Below are 24,197 nucleotides of genomic sequence, written 5' to 3' on the forward strand. Positions count from 1 at the left end.
CAGGCTTAAGCGTGTTAAGCCTTGCGCCTGGTCTCCCTCTGGTACTAAACCACCTGCCTCCTAGTGACTACCGCACACACCCGGGCACTGTGAGAAAATACTACGTGATCTCAGCCGGCAAGAATGTAAACCGCACAATCCAATGATCTGGAGTATGAATGCGGTACAACTACTAACTACATACTTATAGAGCGCAGTCTCAGGCACCTGCCGTAAACCTGGCCATTGTAGCCAAGAATATTTCAATTTGCCAGGAAATGAGCAGACTGAATACTACAAATCCCCGGTGCTTAGTGCAAATAATACTGCGCATTCTTAGCCACTGCACAGGATGATTAATGCAAAATTACAATTACCAGGTATGTTGGATACCACACAATTACTGACTTTTAGGAGGATGAGAACTGCACAATATGAGGTCCTAAGAGTAATGAATAATGTACAATCTGAGATACAGGGAGGACTGACGAGAGAAAATCTCATTATTTCATGCTAATTCCATTCCATCAATCTGTAGCTCATCTGTGCGACTATGGGGAGTGATCAACGATATGCAAACCAGTCTTAGCCCTGTTACAAATTGTCAAGCCCAGAGTGCCACACCAAGACCCCTCTGAATATGAAAACATGCAATCGCTGGCATGTTTTGCATTTGTTTTTTCTCAACCGTGAGGTGCAGTTTGAGGTCCCCCAGCGCTGTAGTTCAGAACAGACACCTGGGCATACCGCGCCACGTCGGCTGCTCACTTGGGTAACAAAAAATGATGGATGGAGATACTTGGAACAATATACGAAATACTGCTAACTTCTCTGGATGCATTCCATTCCATCATTTTAGCGTATGTATGCCATTCCAAACATGGACCAACCATAAGCACCCTTGTTTGTCCCCAAAAGGGAATGCAATAATAACTGCACAATTAAAGACACTGAGGTGACAACAAATGAAAATGGAATGTGGACCATTGCAGACACAAAGGGCAACACACACTTCACAGTCACAAATGCTGATCTGAATTAATACTTGGGGCACTCAGAAAAAGGAATGTGGCAGATTTATAGCCACAGATTGTAAAAGTACTGCCCAATCTCAAGCTCTGAGGCTGCAGGACATAGCACATTAAAAGGAACAGGATGGAATGAATAAAGCACAACGTCAAATATTGAAAGCAATCGATGTGTCCACACCGAGGTTACCGAACATTGCAAAATTCCATTACTGAAAGAATTAACACACACCAATATATCAGATACTGAGAAAAGGAATACTGCACATTCCGAGGGAGTACTCTAATGAAATAAGGCCAGTGAAGTAAAGAATATTACATTGCACATCACTGCGAATGATACATTTTATATATCTCAGACACTGTGCTAATGACCAGTACACAATCCTGGACCTGATTTGAAAAAGAAAGTGTATATTGCAAACCTAAAGCCGTAAATGCTGCACAATCCCCAAATCTGAGATAATAATTAATTCCCAATCCCACCCACCTATGGTAGGTACTACATGCAGTCCAGTCCAGGGCAAAGCACGTAGGTAGTGAAGGCTACACAACCTGTCACTCAACCTGAGAAAAATGCACAATTTGGATATCGAATGCACATTCGAGTTATTTAATGCACAGTCCAAGTATTTAATGCACAGACCCGGTATTGACTGCACAATACAGGTATTGAATGCACAATACAGGTATCGAAGGCGTAGGAAACTAGTCTGCTCGGTAAATTATGACTTCACAGTTATAGGCACTGTGCTGATGCACACTGCACATCCTAGGTACTTAGGTAATAAGGCTACAGAATCAATGTACTGAGATTGGTGGATAAAGACTGAATCACAATTAGGCAACTATAGTAATTAATGACTGTCACACGGCAACAGGTGATTAATACTTCACAGTTCAACGTTCTGAGGTAAGGAATGGCTTACAGCCCTGGGTATTTAGGCAATAATAAGTCCCACCACCGCGCAGAACCAGCTCCTAGTAAGGCAGACGCTGTTTCTCTAAGACAGCCTCATTTACTCCTTAGTAGCACAGAGATGAGCTGAAAGTCTATTTCAGAGAGCACATGTTTAGGCTAGGCAGTACCAACTCAACACCAACATGAAGAAACTTAGATCACACACTTCAACAATGTAGTATTTCAAAGTTTCTTTCTACAGTTCTCCGTTTTGCATGGACAGTCCATGAGAGTTACTGCGGGGAAGTCACATACGGCAGAAGGAGGCTTCCGCCCTCTCCAGGAGGCACAGCATGACACCCAGCTCCAGACTGCCTCCTACCTTCAGTCAGACCAGAGGGATTGAAAAAGTCAGTCACCTCATGCAGGAGGCATAGTTCACAGCTTCCAAACCTCGCAGGGTTCTTTTGGGGTGCCAGCTCATAGTGAGTGGGAGATAGCGTTGTCACTCACTTCCCAGTTCCAACAAGAAACTTCCCAAAGTCAGTGCCAAACCAGTTGCAATTGATCAACTCATCTGCTTCTCAATGTCTTCAATGTCCTGTTGTGTACCTCAGGGCCAACTGGAGATCATATCTCTTTAATCATACCTTAGAAGCCCACCGTCTTTGTCAAGGAAGCCACCACTTTTCCCCATTGTTTCAGCAGTCTCTCCTCTACTTCCAAGTTCTGCACCATGGGTGTTTGTGCTCTGGCTGTCCATCCAACACATTCAGACCTCCAACCACACGCGTCTGGGCTTCATTAGGCTCATTCCACACATATTCTCCAACCTCTTCCATCTGAGTGGGGTCTGCGAATAGCCCTTGTCCTACAGTCGACAGGCACACAGTCTTCATGTCATGAAAGAAGCTTTGACGTCAACACTATCAGATGTAGTAGTACCTAGCAGAGGCAGGGAATGCCCCTATTCTGAAATTCCACTCCAGCCACCCTCTTGTTTACTTTAGGTTTCATACTTATGACTAAAACTCTACAAAGTCATTGGTACCTTCCATATTAAACCAATGCTGCTTGGTTTCATCTTCCATGAACTCAAGCTCTTTCGAAACTACACCGACACTGTACATAGTGTCCCAACATATCCCTTTCCTATTGTGATTCTGAGACTTGCAAATGCAGCAGGCATCACCCTCTCTCCCCATCAGACTAAAACAGAGACAATTTCAGGGGAGCCATGTAAAACGGTGGATTTACCTACAGAAGGCATTACATTCTTTCCAATGCCACGCACTTTTAAAAGGAACACTTTACAATTCGGGAACTGTGAGTAATGGACACTGCAGAACTTCATATCCCATACATTGACAATTACACTATGCCAGTGAGAGAAGTAATGAACATTACATACACTCAGGCACTAAAGCTACATTTCATCACTTGTTGTACCTAATACTACATTATTCGGACACAGACCTAGTGAACAAAGCACAATGCAAGAGACTTTAGGTGCTGAATGCTGCCTTTTCCTAGACACTTTTAGCAAGTAATGAATACTACACAACCTATGCACTCCTTTAAGGAAGACTGCACAATTCATAGGAGTAATACCTGTGGTCCAATGCTTCAGTAAAGTAATGACAACTACACAACATACACCTTTGTTTCAGGAAGACTGCACAATTATGGGAGTAAATAACTGTGGTTCAATGCCTGCAGTGAAGTAATGAATAATAAACAACATACGCCCTACTTTGAGAAAGACCGCACAATTTATGGGAGTAATATCAGTGGTTCAGTGCTTACAGTGAAGTAATGAATACTACACAACCTGTGCCCTTCTATGAGGAAACTGCACAATCTATGCGAATAATAACTGTGGTCCAATGCTTCAGTGAAGTAATGAACACTACACAACAAACGCCTTTGTTTGAAGAAGACTGCACAATTATGGGAGTAATAACTATGGTTCCATGCCTGCAATGAAGTAATGAATAATAAACAGCATACGCCCTGCTTTGAGAAAGAACGCACAACATATGGGAGTTATAACTGTGGTTCAATGTTTACAGTGAAGTAATGAATGCTACACAATGTACGCATTCTTTGAGGAAGACTGCACAATTTATGGGAGTAATAACTGTGGTTCAATGCTTATAATGTAGTAATGAATACCTCACGAACCCAGCCTCTAAAGGTCTAACTATTGCACATACCATATAGAGAGGATAACAAAACCAGCATAACATGATTTGTATGGTTATGACCATTGTGTAGTCATATGAGTTGTGCATAAGAATACTGACCTATATCAGACACTGTGGTAATCAATACTGCATAACTCCAGACACCAAAAGGATACGATTTGAGGGGAATCCAGTGCAAAACTGTGAAAAATGAAGACACACGGATACTGAGCAAAAGAATACTGAATTGGTCCGGTACTGTGGTAATGAGTGCTACGTAGTCACATAGTGGAGGAATTAAATACTGCAAAATCCAGGAACTAAGGCAATAATACTGTATAATCAACGTACTGGTGTTGGCAATTCACGAATTATGCATAATTGATCAATTAAGGAGCTCAATAATGATACAAACAAGACGATTGGGTAATAATTACTTCACAGTCCTAAGCACTGTACCAATGAAACCTAGGCACTGACTAATAATAACATACAGTGAATGAACTGAAATTAGTGAATAATGCACTATTGTGAAATTAAGGGAACTAATAATGATCAAGACAATCGGGTAATGAATACATGGCAGTCCTTGGCACTGTAGAGACGGACACTGCACAATCCAGGCACCGAGGCAATGATACTCTATAATCAAAACATTGAGACTGGAGAGTAATGAATGATGCATAGCCGAGCAAATGACTTAATCCTGATCAGCAGTAGGCAGACAGAGAATTATTACCTCACAGTCACAGGCACTGTGCTGATGAATACTGCACAATCTAGGTACTTAACTAATAAGGCCACAGAATCAATGTACTGAGAGTAGTGAATAAAGACTGAATCATAATTTGGCAAGCGTAGTAATTAATAACTGTCAAGACACGGCAGACAGGTGGGTAATACTTCACAGTTCAACATTCTGTAGTGAGGAATAGCTTACAGCCCTAGTTATTCAGGCAATAATAAATACTATAAAATAAGTTGCTGGGATTAGTGAATGATGTACAAACAAGCAATTAAAATAATTAACAATTATCAACAAAAAGCAAACAGATAATTACTGCCTTAGAGCCCAGGACACTGTAGTAATACTTAAAGCACAACTGTAGACACAGGGGTCAGAAATATGGCACAACGCCGTGCACCAATTCAGTCAATCCTATAAATCTGCATTACTAAGGGAAAATGACAAAGTTCACTTACTGTGAGTAATGAGCGTAATGAACACTCCAGGTTATGCATAGTGATGGTAATTAATACTGCATCATTCAGGTTTTAAGGGCAATTAATGTAATGACAATGATGTTAGTACATACTGCACACTACATGAATATATTTTGATCAACTCCACAATCAAATGTCCTGAAGATTATAAATGTTATGTGCTCCCAAGCACTCTGGTCAAAAATATTGCACATTGCGGATATTGCGGAAATGAATACCTCACAGTTCGGGGCATTGGGATATTTCATGCCCTATCATTCTTGGCACTGAGGTGCTTAATGAATGATACAGAACCCCATGACATGGGAATAACTAATTCTGAACACACCCTACATATACTGCAGAATGGCAGGGACTGAATGTCAGAATACTGAGTCGTTCGAGGCACTAAGGGTACAAAATACAGCAAAACTCAGGCCATGGGAATAACTAATGCTGAACCAACCCTTGCACTCAGTAATGAATACTGAAGATACCAGGGACTGAGGCCCATATTTGTACCCGGTTTGCGCTGAATTAGCATCATTTTTTAAATGTTAATTCAGCGCAAACCTAACTCCATATTTATACGCCGGCGCTAGACACGTCTAGAGCCACAGTAATGGAGTTAACGTCGTTTTCTGGACGTAAAAACCTACCTTGCGTCAATGAGATGCAAGGTAGGAGTTCCTGTCCAGAAAAGGATGATATGGCCTTAGCACCATATTTATCCCCCCATGCTAAAATCCAGCACAGGGGGATGGGGGCCTTAAATAATGGCACTAAGCTTGTGTGGTGCCATTATTTAACGCCTGGGTATGGGCAGGAGTAAGGGGACCTGTAAGCATATTTCCATAGTCAGAGACCATGGAAAGAGCCCACAGGTGCCCTTCCCTAGCCCTAAGGACACCCCACCCACCCCCACCCACACCAGAGGGACACCACAGGATGAGGGACCCATCCCAGGTAAGTATATATATATATATATATATATATATATTTTTTTTTTTTTTTGGGCATGGCCATTAAGGTGGTGAGCATTGCTCCTGTCTTTACTAAGACAGGAGCCATGTCCATGGGGGTTGTGTGCCAAAAAATGGCACTACACTGCGTAGAGGCATTTTTTACCTCTAAACAGTGTAGCGCCATAATTCGGCACACAAGTTCCGGTTTCCCCTACACCTTCCCTACCCTGTTTGCGTCCTTTACAAGGACGCTTACTGGGCATTAGCACAGGCTAGAGACATTCCATAAATATGGGGCCCAGCTGGTGTCTTGGAATGGCGCTAGCCGGCGCTATACTTTTTCATGCAAAACTGCATTAAAGCAGTTTTGCATGAAAAACTATAAATCTGGGCCTGAATGTCAGAATACTGAGCCATCCAAGGCATTGAGGGCACAAAATACTTCAAATCTCAGGTAGTCGGGAAATAAATACTTCTAAATCCCATTCTTTAGGGCAGAGGATTAGAACACTCTCCCTGTGTTTTAATTTATGAAAACTACACAATAGTGGCACTACAGCTAAGGATAGTGCACAATTCCAGGAAATACTATTGTCCAGTCCCGGGTACTGTCGTTAAAAAAGGAATGTCCTCAGAGGCACTGAGGGCATGAAGAATGCAACGAGGATAAAAGGTTTGTACTTCTTAGGTACTGTGGTCAATTAATGCTGTGGGATCCATGCACTGATGTGGTGAATACTTCACTATGTCATGCATCAAACTAATAAATACTGCACACAAGTAGGCACAGCAAGAGTGATTGATGCACATTGATGGACACTGGGGTAAAGAATACTGCGCAATCCCAGGTGCTAAATAAAAAATACTGCACAATTCCAGGTGTTAGGTAAATTAATACTGCATAATTTAAATTGTTAAGCAAATCAATACTGAACAATCTCTGGTGTTAGATATATGAGTTCTGCACAATCCCAGATGTTAGGCAAATTAATAGTGTACAATCCCAGAGGTTAGGCAAATAAATACTGCGCAATCCCAGATGTTAGGCAAATTAATACTGTACAATCCAAGGTGTTAAGCAAATGAATGCTGCACAATAGCAGGTGCTAGGGAAATGAATACTACACAATCCCATGTGTTAGCCAAATGGATATTGCACAATCACAGGTGATAGGCACATGAATACTGCCCCATCACAGGGGATAAATTAAGGAGTTCTGCACAATGCAAGGTGTTAGGCAAATTAATGCTGCACAATCCCAGGAATTATGTAAATTAACACTGCACAATTCCAGGTATTAGGCAAATGAATATTGTACAATCTCAGGTGTTAGGTAAATGAATTCTGCACAATCCCATATATTACGCAAATGAATCCTACACAATTCCAGATGTCAGGCAAATGAATACTGTACAATCACAGGTGTTAGGCAAATTAATTCTTAACACTACCACATTTTGAAGTTAAGAAATTGCTCAAATCCCATGTATGTTTTTTTTCAATTTAGTGCACTGAAGACTGTACAATCCAAGTATGAGGAGGAATGTAACACAATCGAAAAACTGAATGGGATTAATGCTGCCCCATCCAGGCAGTGCAGGTGCAAATACTGTAAATCAGGGGTTTTGAGAGAAATGGAGTCTAGTCAAAGGCACGGAATTTATAAACGCCCCAAAACACAAGCACCAATTTTGTTAAATAATGTGCATTCGAGAAACACAACGTGAGCCTGAAGGCAATACATACTGCAACATCACAGGCCCTAGGGGAAGGAATACAGTACGATTTGAGGCGACGAAACACTTAATACTGCACAATGCACGTATTTAAGTTAATTAATATTACAAACTCCAAGGCACTGAGGTGATTAATACTGAACAGTTCAGAGCAATAAAGAAACACATGCTGCAATATCCTCGGCACAGACGGTAACAGTGCTGCAAACTCCCAACTCTGAAGAGATCTCCATAATTGCTGCATTCCTGGTGTACAATTACTTACATGGTTTTCCACATCATGTATAACGAGTACCACAAATCGTAGGTAATTAGACTAAGAAATGGTACCCAAACCTAGGTAGTGAAGTAATGAAGGCGTCTCAATTCACTTACTAAATACAATGAATACTGTGCAACTGGTGAACTCATGTAATTCACACTTCTCTATCTCAGGCACCGAGGATCAGCATAGTGCCGAAATCCAGGATCTGAGTGAGGTAAATAATGTCCAATGGTGTGTGCTGTGGTAATGGAATGCCGCCACACCTGTAAGAAGAATCATCAACAACTCTTTAACTACAGGAACTTTTCCGGAAGACCTGAAAAAGGCATACATACGTCCGTTATTAAAGGAAACAAACCTAGACCCACAGGACCCCAACAACTACAGACCAATTACAAATGGACCTTTCCTGGGCAAACTGATAGAAAGAGCAGCATTCGCCCAGATGTCACAATTCATTGAAGACAATTCTATACTTTCAGACTTCCAAACTGGATTCTGCCCAGTAAGAGGCACTGAATCGGCAATCATAGCAATCTGGGATGATCTTAAAAACACAGTCGACCGCAATGGAGTTGCTGCACAACTTCTCTTGGACCTCTCGGCTGCCTTTGATACGGTTGACTATGACACCCTAATCCAAAGACTCCACGAAGCCGGCATAGAAGGGACTGCTCTCGACTGGATTACATACTACCTTCAAAACAGAACTGACATTATCTATTCGCCCCCCTTCTCATCCAAACCTTACCTCAGAAAAGCAGGGCTCCCCCAAGGATCAATCATCTCACTTTTACTTTCCAACATCTACATGATATCATTACCAGAACCGATCAATGGTTTTCAACTCACATGCTACAACTATGCAGATGACACACAAATACTACTTAAATTGGAATGCTGCAAAGGAATTGAAAAATCACAAATCTTCAGTTGCCTCAGAGCCGTTGATCAGTGGATGACTTGGATCTCAAACTAAACGCTTCCAAAATGGAAATACTCACATGTGGTGACTGGAAAAATTATGTCCCACTGTGCGCCTGGCCTAACGATCTCAGACCACCTCCTCAATTATCCGGGGAAGTTAAAAACCTTGGAATTACCATGGACTCCAGGTTAACAATGAAAGCCCAAGTGGACAAATTAGCACGAACAAGCTTCATCACCTTGAAGAACTCTTCGAGGCATCTTCCACCACCTCGGATTTCCACACAAGGTGCAAGCTACTATCTCTCTTTTACTATCCAAACTGGATTATGCCAATGGCCTCTACCATGGATCATTTCTATCTATTATGAAAAAACTACAATGTATTCAGAACTCCGCTGACAGGCTACTATTACATGTAAAGCCACAAGCTCACATCTCCCCTGCCTTGAGAGAACTACACTGGTTACCCGCTGCCAGAAGATCCACCTTCAAGCTTCTTTGTATCACCCACAAAGCTATACATGGAACAGGACCACTTTTTATCAGAAACAAAATAACCAAAAACATTCAACAAAGAAACCTCCACTGAAGATTGGCACCCCACCTTAGAACACCACCATACAAGAAAAATACTATAGGTGGTACATCCTTCTCTGTTCAAGCAGCCAAACTATGGAATTCATTACCCCCAAATATAAGATCCACGGATAACTATCTTGACTTCAGAAGACTACTCAAGTGTTGGCTCTTTCCTTCATAACCACCATATTCAAACAGCAATGGACTGCAGATGCCTGTGTTGATAAATATTTTTAATCTGATTGTGTGTATATTCTAGATATGTATAGTTCTTTAGGAAATATGTATCGCTACTATGTCATAACAATAAATTACACACATACTCTTTAAACCTGTTTAAAATGTATATTTACTCAGGGTTAAATATATATATGTGTGTGTGTGTGTGTGTGTGTGTGTGTGTGTGTGTATGTGTGTATATATATATGTGTGTGTGTATATGCATATATTTGTGCATGTTATTCTATGCTTAACATGTTCATAGGTCATTGCATAGCCCCTAGATAAGTTGTTATATTAGATACTTATGAATCCCTGCTCTTGTTTTTATATCACACTGATCAAATGTTTTAGTATCATAAGCATTTCCCTATTCAAAAATTGAGGAAACATAAATACATGTTAGAAAAGTACACTTATTAATTAACTTCAAATATTACAAATTTTGAAAGCCTGTGTTTATACAATACTTATTTTCTTCTCATACCATTATACCCATTATTATATTCCTTGAACATATATTCCCTTACTATGTATTTATATATATATGTATTTCTCCAGTCCTACTCTACTAGAGAAACAATTAAATAAAAATAAATAAAATAAAACCTATAAATAAAATTCTAATTATAAATAAGTAAATTAAAGTTACAAAAATATTAATCAATAAATAAATTAAATAAAAATAAAAATGATTACCAATTTATTTATATATATATATATATATATATATATATATATATATATATATATATATATATATATATATAAATTAAATTATAAATAAAAGGATAATAATATAAATGTAGTCTATTATAAGCTTTACTTCTTCCTCATTTATCTCACCTTTGACTCATCCAAAACCCCTCCTGCTACTATAATCTCCCTATCCCTTGAAATAGACTCTTCCCTCCTCCATCTCTCCTTTACTCATCCCTAGCCTCATCCTATTACTATAAACTCCCAATTAACACTTCTGGATTCTTCCCTCCATTATTCTAGTCAATCCAACTAACAAACTCACATATTCTCTGCTCAAATTAACTCATAAGAATACTAAATCTGTACTCATATTTCCCTATACTAATACAGCACTAATTCCTCTTGGGTTCCGGAGTAGCGTGTTACTCTCCGAAAAGCGCTTCAATGCCTCGTCAGGGGTAGGAAGCGCTATATAAATACTATTACAATACAATGCAATATAATACAATCCCACAGCCCAGGGAAATGTGATTTATGTACATTAGTAAGTGATGTATCCAAGTATATTCAAGTATAATCTCACGTAAATCTCGATTATTGGACTTTGCATATTTCACATATATTTTTTTTAATTTGCTGTTCATATAATTCTTGATGGAGGGTAACTGGTTCAAGAAAAAAATGGTCTGACATAAACTGTGAAACTGGATGGTTACCATAAAAAAAAAAATACTTCATAACCACACCCTGAGGGTAGGAATAGTCTACAGTCCCAGGCACTGAGTTAATAAATAGTGTAAAACCCCAGGCAGCGAGGTATTGAATACTGAACAAATGTACACACCTATGTTACGAATAATGCACAATTACAAGAACTGAACTGTGGCCTGTGGCACAATCTTCGGTACTGACTGTATTGATAACTGAACAACCTGGGGCACTACGTATACAATAATTGCAGTCATTCAGTCTTACATAATCATTACTTCAAATCAACAGGTGATGAAGTCCCAGTCACTGATAGTAAAAACTGTTGAATAATGCCTACACTTGGGGTATGGAACTATCAAAATGAATCCTGCACAGTCTCGGGGAGTGAACTGAGGCATAGGACACAATGACAACATCTGAGTGTACGAAATACTCCACAGCCAGAGGCCAAGAGTGCATAATTACTGCACAATCCTCCCATCTGAATCCTCAATGTTGCATTATTCCAGAGTCTGCACTAATGAAATCTATGGAATCACAGCATGAAGGGTAATGAGTACTGAGTCATCTCAGGTACTCGGGTTAGGAATGCTGCATTATCATGGGAGCTGAGTGCAGGACTATAGAATACTTCCAGGCACATGATCAAAGCTATCCTGTAGAATCCTAGGCACTGAGTGTAACGAATGCTGACCCGTCCCATATACTGGGGTAAAGAACATTGCATAACAAAGGCTCTGTGGCATTGACAACTGCACAGTACAAGTTGAAAAGTAAGTGACTTTAGTAGGCCCTAAATTGTTTTATCCAACCATAATCTCACGTAGATCTTGATTGTTGGGTTTTGCGTATTTCACGTAATATTTAATTTCACTTACACATACGCTGTTCCTGTAATGCGTGCTTGTGGGTGACTGGTGCAAGAAAAAATGCTCACACAGGAACTGTGAAACAGGTTAGTTGCTGTTGCCATCCGAGTTCCAAGAGCAACGTTCACCATGTGAAGATAGAAACCGTACAGTCGATGCAGTGAGCACACAATTCTCACACAATTTACTGCCCAAATGTATGTACACTTGAAAAGAAAATATGCTATTTTACCCACCTCCAATCACAGTGGAATCTAGAAGCATGAAGTAATACATACTCCAAAATCCTAGGCATGGTGGTAGAGATACTACACAGTCGCAGACACTCAGGTACGGGCACTACACAATTCAAAACACTGAATTAAGGCAAATTTTAAAGACAGGTGCCCTGAGAATAAGTAGACTGCACAACCCCTGGGACTGCATGCCAGCATTACTGCACCACCCCAAGTATGCCCTTAGATGCTGCAGAATCCCTCCCACTGAGGTGAGAATACAAGACGCCCCAAGGCACTGAGATTGGGTGCTATAAAGACAGATGTAGTTGGAGTAAATACACAGCACAATCCAAGGCGCTTTGGGTATTACACTGTGCATGCCACAAGAGATAAGACACAATCCTACACGCTCGGGTACTACACAATCCAAGCCACTGAACCAGAGCACTGTACACTAAGAATAGCAGCGAAGAATAGACCTTTGCACAGTAGGAAATACAGCAAAACAGCAGGCTCTGTGGGAATGGATGGTGGGCGCGGTGTAAGGAATACTATTCAATCACTACCCTAAGTGTAAGACTGCTGCACAATCAGAAGCACTGAGGTAAAAATAACATCAATATAATAAGCTTAGTAAAATTAGTGTTACATATTCCAAAGCACCCTGGGAACTAAAATTGCACAATCAACAGCACTAGGGTAGCAACTACTTCACTATCCCCAGCAGCACTCAGGTATTAAATATGACTCAGAGTCAGAGCTCTTCCTGCTCACCTGACTCCTCCCACTGCCCCTGTTCCTGACTCCACCTCTCGATAACCCTCCCAGTGCTTTTGGACAGCGTCAGGGCACATTCAGTACTTTACCAGCAGCATAACATACCAAACATCAGGGACTGGGGCTATTAGTGTAATGCTCAATACCTTACACTGCAGCAAGGAATGCTGGGCAGCCAGAAACACGTCGATAGTGAAAACATTACCATCCCAGAACCAGGAGTATTTATTACTATACCCTAGTCACTGAGACAAGGAGATCTGTGCAATGCCTTATGCTGGAGCAGTTAATGCTGCGCAGCCACAACCCCAGAACCTGGAGTATTCATTGCTACACCCTAGTCATTGAGACAATGAGTACTGTGCAGTGCCTTACACTGCAGCAGGGAATGCTTGGCAGCCGCATGCATATCAATAATGAATACATCACAATCCCAGAACCCGGAGTATTTATAACTATACCCTAGCTATTGAGACAAGGAGTACTGTGCAGTGCCTTACACTGCAGCAGGGAATGCTTGGCAGCCACATGCATATCAATAATGAATACATCACAATCCCAGAACCCGGAGTATTTATAACTATACCCTAGTCATTGAGACAAGGAGTACTGTGCAGTGCCTAACACTACAGCAGGGAATGCTGCGCAGCCACAAACACATCGATAATGAATATATATCACAATCCCAGAACCAGGGGTATGTATATTACTATACCCTAGTCACTGAGAAAAGGAGTACTGTGTAGTACCCTATCCAGGAGCAGTTAATGCTGCGCAGCTGCAGGCACATCGATAATAAATAGTCATAATCCCAGAACCTGGAGTATTTATCACTATACTCGAGTCACAGAGACAAGGGGTGCTGTACAATACTTTACACAGAAGCAGTGAATGCTGCTCAAACACAAGCACTATGATAATAAATAGTCATAATCCCAAACCCTGGAGTATTTATTACCATACTCGAGTCACAGAGACAAGGGGTGCTGTACAATACTTTACACAGAAGCAGTGAATGCTGCGCAGCCGCAGGATCATCGATAGTGAAAACATCACAATCCCAGAACCCGGAGTATTTATAACTATACTCCAGTCAGTGAGACAAGGAGTACTGTGCAGTGCCTTACACTGGAGCAGTGTATGCTGCTCAGCCATAGGCACATCGATAATAAATAGTAATAATCCCTGTACCTGGAGTATTTATTACTATATTCGAGTCACAGAGACAAGAGGTGCTGTACAATACCTTACCCAGGAGCAGCTAATGCTGCGCAGCCACAGGCACATCGATAAGGAATACATCACAATCCCGTAACTCGGAGTATTTATTACTGTACTCGAGTCATCGAGACAAGGAGTACTCTGAAATGCCTTAAACTGGAGCAGTGAATGCTGTGCAGCTGCAGGCACATCAATAATGAATATTCATAATCCCATAACTCGGAGTATTTATTAACATGCTCTAGTCATTGAGACAATGAGTACTGTGCAGTATCTTACACAAGAGCAGCTAATGCTGCGCAGTCACAGGCACTTGGATAATGAATGCATCACAATTCCAGAACCTGAAGTATTTAATATTAAAACCTCACAGGCACTGAGAGGAGAAGTGCTGCACAATACTTAAGACTGAAAAAATGAAGGCTTCACTGCCTCAGGCACAGAGATAATGGATATGTCACAATCCCAGAATCTGAAGTATTTAATACTATACCCTAGTCATTATGTACAAGTCAAGGAGTGCTGCGCGATAATATACACTGGAGCAGTAAATTCTGCGCAGCCCCAGGCGCAGCGATAAGGAATATGTCACAATTCCATAATTTGAAGTATCTGCTACTATGATATCATGGCATTGAGACAATACATGCTGCACAACATGTCACACTGGAGTGTCTTCGATAATACTTTATAGTATTTAAAACTAGAATAATGAAGGCTTCACAACCTCTGGCATGGGGATAATGAATGCTTCACAGTCCCTGAATCGGAAGTATTTAATACTATGGCATCCTGGGCATGGACCCCAGAGTGCTGTGCAGTATTTTATAATGGAGGAATTAAAACAGCACAACCACGTAAATAATGAGGACTTCAGAATCTGAAGTATTTAATGACATCCTGAGAATGGGCACGGAGTGCTGTGCAGTATTTTATTCTGGAGGAACTAACACAGCACAACCACGAGCACGTCAATAATGAGTACTTCAAAATCCCAGAATCTGAATTATTTCATACTATGGCATCCTGGCATGGACACACAGAGTGCTGTGCAGTATTTTATAATGGAGGAAAGAACACACACACAGCAGAACCACTAACACGGCAATGAGTACTCCAGAATCTGAAGTATTTAATACTATGACATTCTAGCATTGCAGCAATGTATGATGCACATTTCCATGCGCCAAGGTAATAGTTTGTGCACAGTCCCAGTCACTAAGGTAACGAATGCGGCAGAATCCAGATTTAGTGATAATAAATACTGCACAATCTCAGGGACGGCTAATGGGTGCTGCACAGCCGGCTGCACTGAGTCCACCTGGTGCCAGGCACATAAAGTGCTGTATAAGTGTTGGCATGCTATGTACGTGCCGGATATTACTATTATAACTTATAGTGATGGATAAAGGGGAGGCAGCACCAGGCACGAAAGCAAAGACATTTCAGAACATGCTATTGCCGTTCTCCCAAGCTTTTAAAGCATTACCCAGCACGGCCTTTTGTGCATCGCCAACTTTTCCCCAATTTTAAGGGCAATGGATAGCATCACCTTAAACCGATCAACACCATCCAACATCTCTCAGTACTGTCCAACACTCATCTTTATGAACAGTGCCCAGCATCTCCCAACACCGCTCAATATTACCCGACAACTCGATCAACCAATATCACCCAGCACTACCCGTTGCCCATCTTTATTTGTATTGTGCATTATCACCAGCACTCCCTAACATCATTCAGCATTAACCAACATTGCCCAGCACAACCGATCTCATAACTTTATGAACAATGCATAGCATTACTCTATAATGCTCAACATCACCCAAGATCAATGAGTATCACCAAGACCTACACATTATCCAACTTCATAGACAATGTCCAGCCTCAGGCAACGCTACCCAAAATCAATTAGCATCAACCAATGCCACCCAGCACAACTGATCTCAAAACTATATGAGCAATGCATAGCATTACTCAACGCTGCTCTACATCACCCAAGATCAGTGAATATCACCAAGAGCTACACATTACCCAACTTCATCAACTTCAGAGGCAATGTCCAGCCTCAGCCAAAGCTCCCAGACATCAATCAGTATCAACCAACATCACCCAGCACAACCGATCTCAAAACTATATGAGCAATGCATAGCATTACTCAATAATCCTCAATATCACCCAAGATCAATGAATATCAACAAGACCTACACATTACCCAACTTCATCAACTTCAGAGGCAATGTCTAGCCTCAGACAAAGCTTCCCATCCTCAATCAGTATCAACCAGCATCACCCAGCACAACCGATCTCAAACCTATATGAGCAATGCATAGCATTACTCAACAATGCTCAACTTCACCCAAGATCAATGAATATCACCAAGACCTACACATTACCCAACTTCATTAACAATGCCCAGCCCCAGCCATCTAGAATTAGCCAACATTGCCAACATCACCCAGCGCTATCAAATACCACTGAAAATGTAGCCGCACTAGGCACCCAATATCATCAAACTACATCCACAATGCTGTAACATCACCCAACATCACCCAATTTTATGAATCACTAATATTGCACAAAATCACTTAGATGTCAGCACTACCTTCCATTGAATTTTCCTCTTGACTACCCAATGTAACCCAGTATTACCCAACATTATCCAGCATTACATGGATTGAGTGTTTTTTACATAGCAGTGCAAATGCCTGTCATCCAGGGCATACAATGTTGGCACCAGGGCCCAAGAGTGTCAGGGGCCCACCTCACCCAATTAGTGGCTGCTTTTTACTGTCTGTAATCCAAAGGAGAGCAGTGAGGTAAAAGGGTGAGAGAACCCTAGACATTGGAGGCATGCATGGATTGAGGAGTACCTATAGCAAGGATTATAATCAATAGGGCCATACTAGAGCCAATGGACCCTAAATGGGGACTAGCGAGAGACAAAAAAGTTAGCCATGACTCCTAATACAAGTCTATCAAGCCATCCATGGGGACTAGCACCAGGAGAAGTCAGTATCGCTTGGGTCAACCCAGAGGGACTCCTTAAGGGAGAGGGAAATAAATACTGACACCGGGCACAAGTCACTCAGAGAGAAAGCACACTCAGGGCACAGGGAATTTAATTTAAATCCTGAGCATAAAGAGAAAAAACAGCCAGGGGCGCAACGAGGAAATACTTCCTGTGCTCAAAGAAAAATGTCATAGACACAAAGGGAACAATCACATTGGATACAAAAAGGTAACCGCTTGTACCACAAATAGTAAACAACTTCTAGGCACAAAGATGGAATACCTTCTTGGCAAACGTAGGAAACACACCATTGGCACAAAGATATAACCCCATGTGGCACAAAGTGTAAAGAACTTCTGGGCATAAAGAGGAATTACACTCTGGACACAAAAAAATGGAAGATAAACTCGAGACACAAAGAGAAAACACAACCACAGCTCAAGGATGAAAAACACCCGGGCACAAGGATGAAATAAACCCTGGGCACAAAGACTAAACGAACCCTGGGAGACAAACTCTGTGCACAAAGATGAAACAAACTCTGGGCACAAAGAGGCAAGAGTTTCTGATCGAAAGTGGAAAGAACTGGTACAGACAGACAAGAGAGAGACTGGTGACAAAGAAAAGTGAGAGTACGTTGTGCATAAAATCTGAAGACAGAACATACTGGGCACAAAGGAACAGAAGTCACATCCTGGAAACAAAACGGAGATTGCACACTACAGGCATCAATATGAATAGATACATCCTGGGCACTAGAAAAAGACAGCCCAACATGAAGACCTATAGCGATAGAAAAAACATGGGCACAAAAAGAAAAATGCATCTCTTTTGCCTACAGAGAAGAGAGAACATTCTGTAGAAAAAGTCAAAGTAGGCATCATGGGCACAAAAATAAGAGGGTACATTTTCGACACAAACAGGAAAAGACACGTCGTAGGCACTAATAGAGTACATCTGGGATGAGAAGATGGAAAGGCTCATTCAGGGCATAGATATGAAAGAACACACCTCGGGCACAAATAGGGCAAGAGCAGGTATTAGGTAGAAGAAGAAAATGCAGAAATTTGGCACAATACTGGGAAATACTCGCCTGGAAAACACTAGCGGGCATATCTAGGGTATGATGAGGATAAACTGTATCTTGGGTAAAAGGAGGAACTATTAAATTATATACACGATGGACGGGAGGCATATTCCTTCGCACAAAGATGAGAAAGCGTATATCGGACATAACGAAGAATGGCACATTGTGGTGGCCAACAGTAGTGGCATGGGGATGCCACAAGGATGAGAGGGAACATCGGGTGCACTAAGAAAAGATGCCACAACTTGGGCACAAATCGAAGAATTCACACCCTGGATATAAAGTATGGAGGGCTGTGATGGGCATAGAAGGTTTGAGCACTTGCCTATCAAAGGGATCGGTCCTATACTTGTCTCAGAGAAGCAAGGAGGCATATTTTGCACAAACAAGAGAGGGCACAACCTGGGAATAAATGAAGGCACACACTGGGAACAAATAGCTGAAGTGATACCCTGGGCACAAAGTGGAAAGGAGCCATCATGTGGCCACACTGATGTGGGCACAAATTTAGAACAGATTGGAAAGGGCTAATTTTGGTCTCTGATATTAAAGGGCACATCCTGTCAGTAAACAGGAGAGGGCACATTGTTGGCTTAAAGAGACAAAGTACTTCATGGGCACAAAGTGACAAGGCACACCCAAGGCAGAAAGGGGAGAAGGCATACAATCGGCAGAATGAGAAAATGGTACATACTGCTCCCAAACAGAAGAGGCCACATTATGAAACAACGAAGGGAACATTCCCGAGCATATAGAAGCGAGGGCGCATTCTGGGAACAAAAAGTTTGTTTTCCATGCACAAAGAGAAAAATTCACATTTTAAGCACATTGAGAAAATAATACACATCCTATACAGATGGAGGAGAGAGGACATCTCTGGCTCAGACAACACATGGCCTTCCCTGAGCTTTGTGAGGACAGGGACTGTCCACAAGGAAAGAGAGGTACTCTCTGGGCATTAAAAGGAGGGAGCATGTCCCGAGTACAAAGAGGTGATGGCAAGGTCCAGGAGGGCTCTCTGGCAGCACAACGAGGAAAAGACACTCCCTGGGCAAAAATTAAGAGCGCACACACTGGGCACATATGTGATAATACACACTGGGCACAAATGTGAATGGCCCATCCTGGCGGGACAGAGAGGAGATTATTCTCTCCGGACACAAACAAGAGGGGGATATACAACGTGCACAAATACTGCAACCTGGGCACAAACATGAAGGGCACATCCTGGCGGTCCTCCCTGAAGCACAAGCAGGAGAAGGCATAAGTTAACCTGAGCACACAGAGTGAAATGCCACAACTTGGAAGTACAAAGAAGAGAATAGACAACCTGAGCACAAAGAGGAGACGGCACACCCACGGCACAGACTGCAGGTGACACCTCAGGGCTCGTGCATGAGACGGCACAGCCTGGGAGCAAAAGGAGGGGGGCACATCCTGGAATAGACCTACCACAGGGAGGCAAATCTGTTACAGGGCAGCAAGGCATGCCCCCGAACCCAAGGATATGTCTTACCTTTTCGCAGCATCATGGAGTATCGGTGCTGTTTGAGATTGGGGGATATTCCAAAATCCAGAGAACAGACCAGAGCGCCACGGGGTTAATCCGAAGGTAGGCGCTATTCGAGGGTGGGCGCTTTCCGGGGCTGTCTGCACTTCCAGAGACAGCTCGGAGCCAGGGAAAGTCTGGAATCAGGGTCAGTCATCAGCCAGAAGCAGTCATCGGCTACAGACTGTGCTCAGTCAGAGTGAGTCTCAGGCAGAGACCTCTTCAGCCAGAGAAAGGCCTTAGCCGCAGACAGCACTGAGGCAGAGTGAGTCCTCACCCAAGACGAGACAATCTTCCGCCAGAAGTTATTCTCTGATAATAATGCTTGAAAGAGTTAGAACAATTCATGTAACCAAGGAGATACCCCGCAAACAAGAGACAGGCCACCCGAACAGCTGTGGAAGAGACTGCCGGGAGGCCCCCTGACCCCCAAAGAGCTAGGAGCAGCAGGTGTCCCAGGAGACGGAGGTAGTCCGAGGAGAGGGACACCGGTGGTGAGAGAGACAGGCTGCAGAAGGAAGGGTCCGAGAGAGGCAGTAGGGGCAGCGCTGTCCTGGGTAGGTGCCCTCGCCAGAGGTAGAACAGGAGGGTGGTCTAAGGAGATGCAGGAGCAGCAGATTGGTCCCAGGAGGGTAGAAGCGGCACGCTATTCCCAGGAGGGTAGAAGCAGGGGGCTTATCCTAGGAGAGGCAGAAGAATTGTCCCAGGAAGGTAGAAGCAGTGAGCTGGCCATAGCAAGTTAGAAGCTGCAGGCTGGTCCTAGGAGTAGCAGATGGATGGTCCCGAGTGGGTAGAAGTAGCAGGTTGTCCCAGGAGGGCAGAAGCTGAAGGCTGGTCCTAGGAAGGTAGAAGCAGAAGGCTGGTCCCATGAGGGTAGAAGCAGCAGGCTGGTCCTAGGAGGGTGGAAGCAGCAGGCTGGTCCCAGGAGGGTAGAAGCTGCAGGCTGGTCCTCGGAGGGCAGAAGCAGCAGGCTGGTCCCAGGAGGGTAGAAGCAGCAGGCTGGTCCCAGGAGGGTAGTAGCTGCAGGCTGGTCCCAGGAGAGGCAGGTGGATGGTCCCCGGAGAGGCAGGTGGATGGTCCCAGGAGACACAGGGCAGCCGATGCTTCTCTCCTCTCCCGGAGTTGGCTGCTGTACTCAGCAGGGACGGACGCTACGGGAGCCTTGAAGGAGGAGGGGGAGAAAAGGCTGAGCTCTGCCCGCTTCCTGCAGCCGGAGCCGGGCTTGGCGCACTCTCTGTCCCCTCTCTCCTCGCGGTCCTCCGACTCCCTGCCACTCTCACCCCCTCCCTGCCTCTGTCACCCGCTCTCCACTCTGCCTCGTTGTCTGTCTTCCAGCCTTTTTAGGGGAGAATACGCCCCCCTTTTTGGCAGAGTGCAACTCACACCTCCCCACCCCCCTAAGGCTGGGGGTATAAAGTGTCTGGGGAGACATGAAGCCCCTCTCTGCCGGGCTTCGAGGCAGACGCGGCCCCTGGAGAGGCACTCTCGGCAGGTAGGACTGCTAGCTTCCCCCTGCTTGAGTGTCTCTCCCCGGTCTTGTCCTCCTGAGCTGTCTGTTCCTCCTCCCTGTGCGCCTCTCTCCACCTCGGTCTCTAGTTATTCGACTTCAGCTCTTTGCCTTTAGCAGCCTCACAGATACCCATGGCTGTCCCTTCCTCTGTGTCTGTCTCTTCCACCTGTCTCTCTACATGAGGAACTATGCATATATCTCTCGATCACTCGGTCTCCTCTACCCGCTGTTCCTCCCTCGCCCGTCTCTTTCTTTCTGTGCCCGACTCCCTCGGTAATGAGCTCGGGGCATCTCTGTCTCCTCTGATGCCGTTTACGCTGCCTCTCTTCCCCCTCCCTGGCTGTATGCCCCGACCTCTGGAACAGTGTCTCTCTCTCTCGAACTCTCTTTCTGACTCCTTCAGTCTCTTTCTTCCTCTTTGCCTGCCCCGTCTCAGTGTTTCTCCGTGTCCCTCCCCGTGCTGTCTCTTTCACCCCCCCGACCCCTCTCTTTTCTACCCCGCGCTCTGCGCTGGCGCCGAGGTGTGCTGCTCTATCACAGCCTCGCTCTCTCGTCCTTTCCTCGCTGTCTCTCCCCCGGCGTGTCTCTCTCCTCTTTCACTGGTCGTGATTCTTTGCCCTCCGTAGCTTCTTCATCTATCTCGACCCTCCGTCTCCCTCTGAGCCGCCCTCATCCTCACCTGCCTGTCTCTAGGCTTCACCTGGGTGCGTCACTGCCCCTCTGTCTCTTTCTTCCAGGTGACCCTTTATCTCGGTCTCTCCTGTGACCCCGTCTGTCTCTGGGCCCCTCACTCGCTCTCTTCCCCTGTACCCCAGAGTACCTCTCACTTTATTTCCCCTGTCTCTCTCCGTCCCCGGCCGGGAGTGATTGTGCCCCTCAGTCCCTGTCTCCAGCCCGGTGTGTCTCAGCCTCTCTCCAGCTCTGTGCGCCCCCTCTCTCTCCCTCACTCATAAACCGCCTCGCATATAAAATTTATGAAAGCCTGCTTTTGCTCGCAGAGTTCAAAAATACCCTGCTATTCCCAGAGCAGCTGCACTCGGCGCGCGCTCCTGCGGCTCGGCTGCCTCTTAAGGTGTTTTTCTGCTGCCGCTCCTCTGTGGGAGTTTCAGTCAGGCGGCTCTGCTGCCTCTGCGCGGCTGAGGAGGATGGGCCGCCCCCGCCCCGCCCTAGGCGCTGCCGCTCCTGCCCGCGTGCCTGTGCCACTGCCCATCCCGGGCCTCCTATCACTGCCCCTGCCCGCGTGCCTGTGCCACTGCCCATCCCGGGCCTCCTATCACTGCCCCTGCCCCTGCCCGCGTGCCTGTGCCACTGCCCATCCCTGGCCTCCTATCACTGCCCCAGCCCGCTCCTGTGCTCCCGCCTGGCCTCGTGGGTGGGATCCTGCCCGCTCCTGTCATGGTACCTGTGCCACTGCCCACTCCTGGCTTCATATCAGTGCCACTGCCCTCTCCTGTCCTCGTGCCTGTGCCACTGCCCACTCCTGGCCTCGTATCAGAGCACCTGCCCGCTCCTGTCATCGTACCTGTGCCACTGCCCACTCCTGGCCTCCTATCACTGCCCCTGCCCGCTCCTGTGCTCCCACCTGGCCTCGTGGGTGGGATCCTGCCCGCTCCTGTCATGGTACCTGTGCCACTGCCCACTCCTGGCTTCATATCAGTGCCACTGCCCTCTCCTGTCCTCGTACCTGTGCCACTGCCCACTCCTGGCCTCGTATCAGAGCACCTGTCCGCTCCTGTCATCGTACCTGTGCCACTGCCCACTCGTGGCCTCGTATCAGAGCACCTGCCCGCTCCTGTCATCGTACCTGTGCCACTGCCCACTCCTGGCCTCATATCAGTGCCACTGCCCGCTCCTGTCCTCGTGCCTGTGCCACTGCCCACTCCTGACCTCGTATCAGTGCTCCTGCCCGCTTCTGTCCTCGTACCTGTGCCACTGCCCACTCGTGCCCTCATATCAGTGCCACTGTCCGCTCCAGTCCTCGTGCCTCAGCCACTGCACACTCCTGACCTCGTATCAGTGCCCCTGCCCGCTTCTATCCTCGTACCTGTGCACCTCCCGCTCCTGGCCTCGTGTGTGGGATCCTGACCACTCCTGTCTTGATGCTTGTGCCCCTGCCCACTCATGGCCTCGTGTGTGTGATCCTGCTCATTCCTGGCCTCCTATCAGTGCTCCTGTCCTCGTGCCTATGCCCGCGCCTGGCCTCGTGTGTGTGATTCTGCCCACTCCTGGCCTCGTGTCTGTGCCTCTGCCCACTCCTGTCCTCGTGTCTGTTCTTCTGCCCGCTGCTGTCCTCGTGTCTGTGCCCCTAACCCTAATAGTCTGACCACTCCAGTCCACGTTCGTCTTTGTGCCCCTGTCTACCGAAGTCCTCGTGTCTCTGCCCCTGCTCGCCCCTGTCCCATGGTTGTGCCTCTGCCCACCACCGTCCTCGTGTCTGCGATCCTCCCTCCTCCTGTCCTCGTGTCCGAGTCCTGCGCACTACCGGCCTCCTGGTTGTGATCCTGTCCGCTCCTGTCGTCGTGTCTGTGCCCCTACCCTTAACCCCACA

The 24,197-nt window shown here is 44.9% G+C and overlaps 1 protein-coding gene across 1 annotated transcript in view; it reads right to left on the reverse strand.

Annotated features, from left to right (window-relative positions):
- RTN4RL1 (reticulon 4 receptor like 1) overlaps nucleotides 1-22,726 on the reverse strand; it is a 200,626-nt gene extending 177,900 nt beyond the window's left edge. The window contains exon 1 of the mRNA XM_069226142.1: nucleotides 20,107-22,726. Within this exon, the coding sequence (XP_069082243.1) occupies nucleotides 20,107-20,122 (16 nt within the window). The 5' untranslated portion in view covers nucleotides 20,123-22,726. The remainder of the gene's footprint in view (nucleotides 1-20,106) is intronic.
- Nucleotides 22,727-24,197: the final 1,471 nt, after the last annotated feature.

Source organism: Pleurodeles waltl, chromosome 3_1 (assembly GCF_031143425.1).
Source record: "Pleurodeles waltl isolate 20211129_DDA chromosome 3_1, aPleWal1.hap1.20221129, whole genome shotgun sequence".
Taxonomy (NCBI): Eukaryota; Metazoa; Chordata; class Amphibia; order Caudata; family Salamandridae; genus Pleurodeles; species Pleurodeles waltl.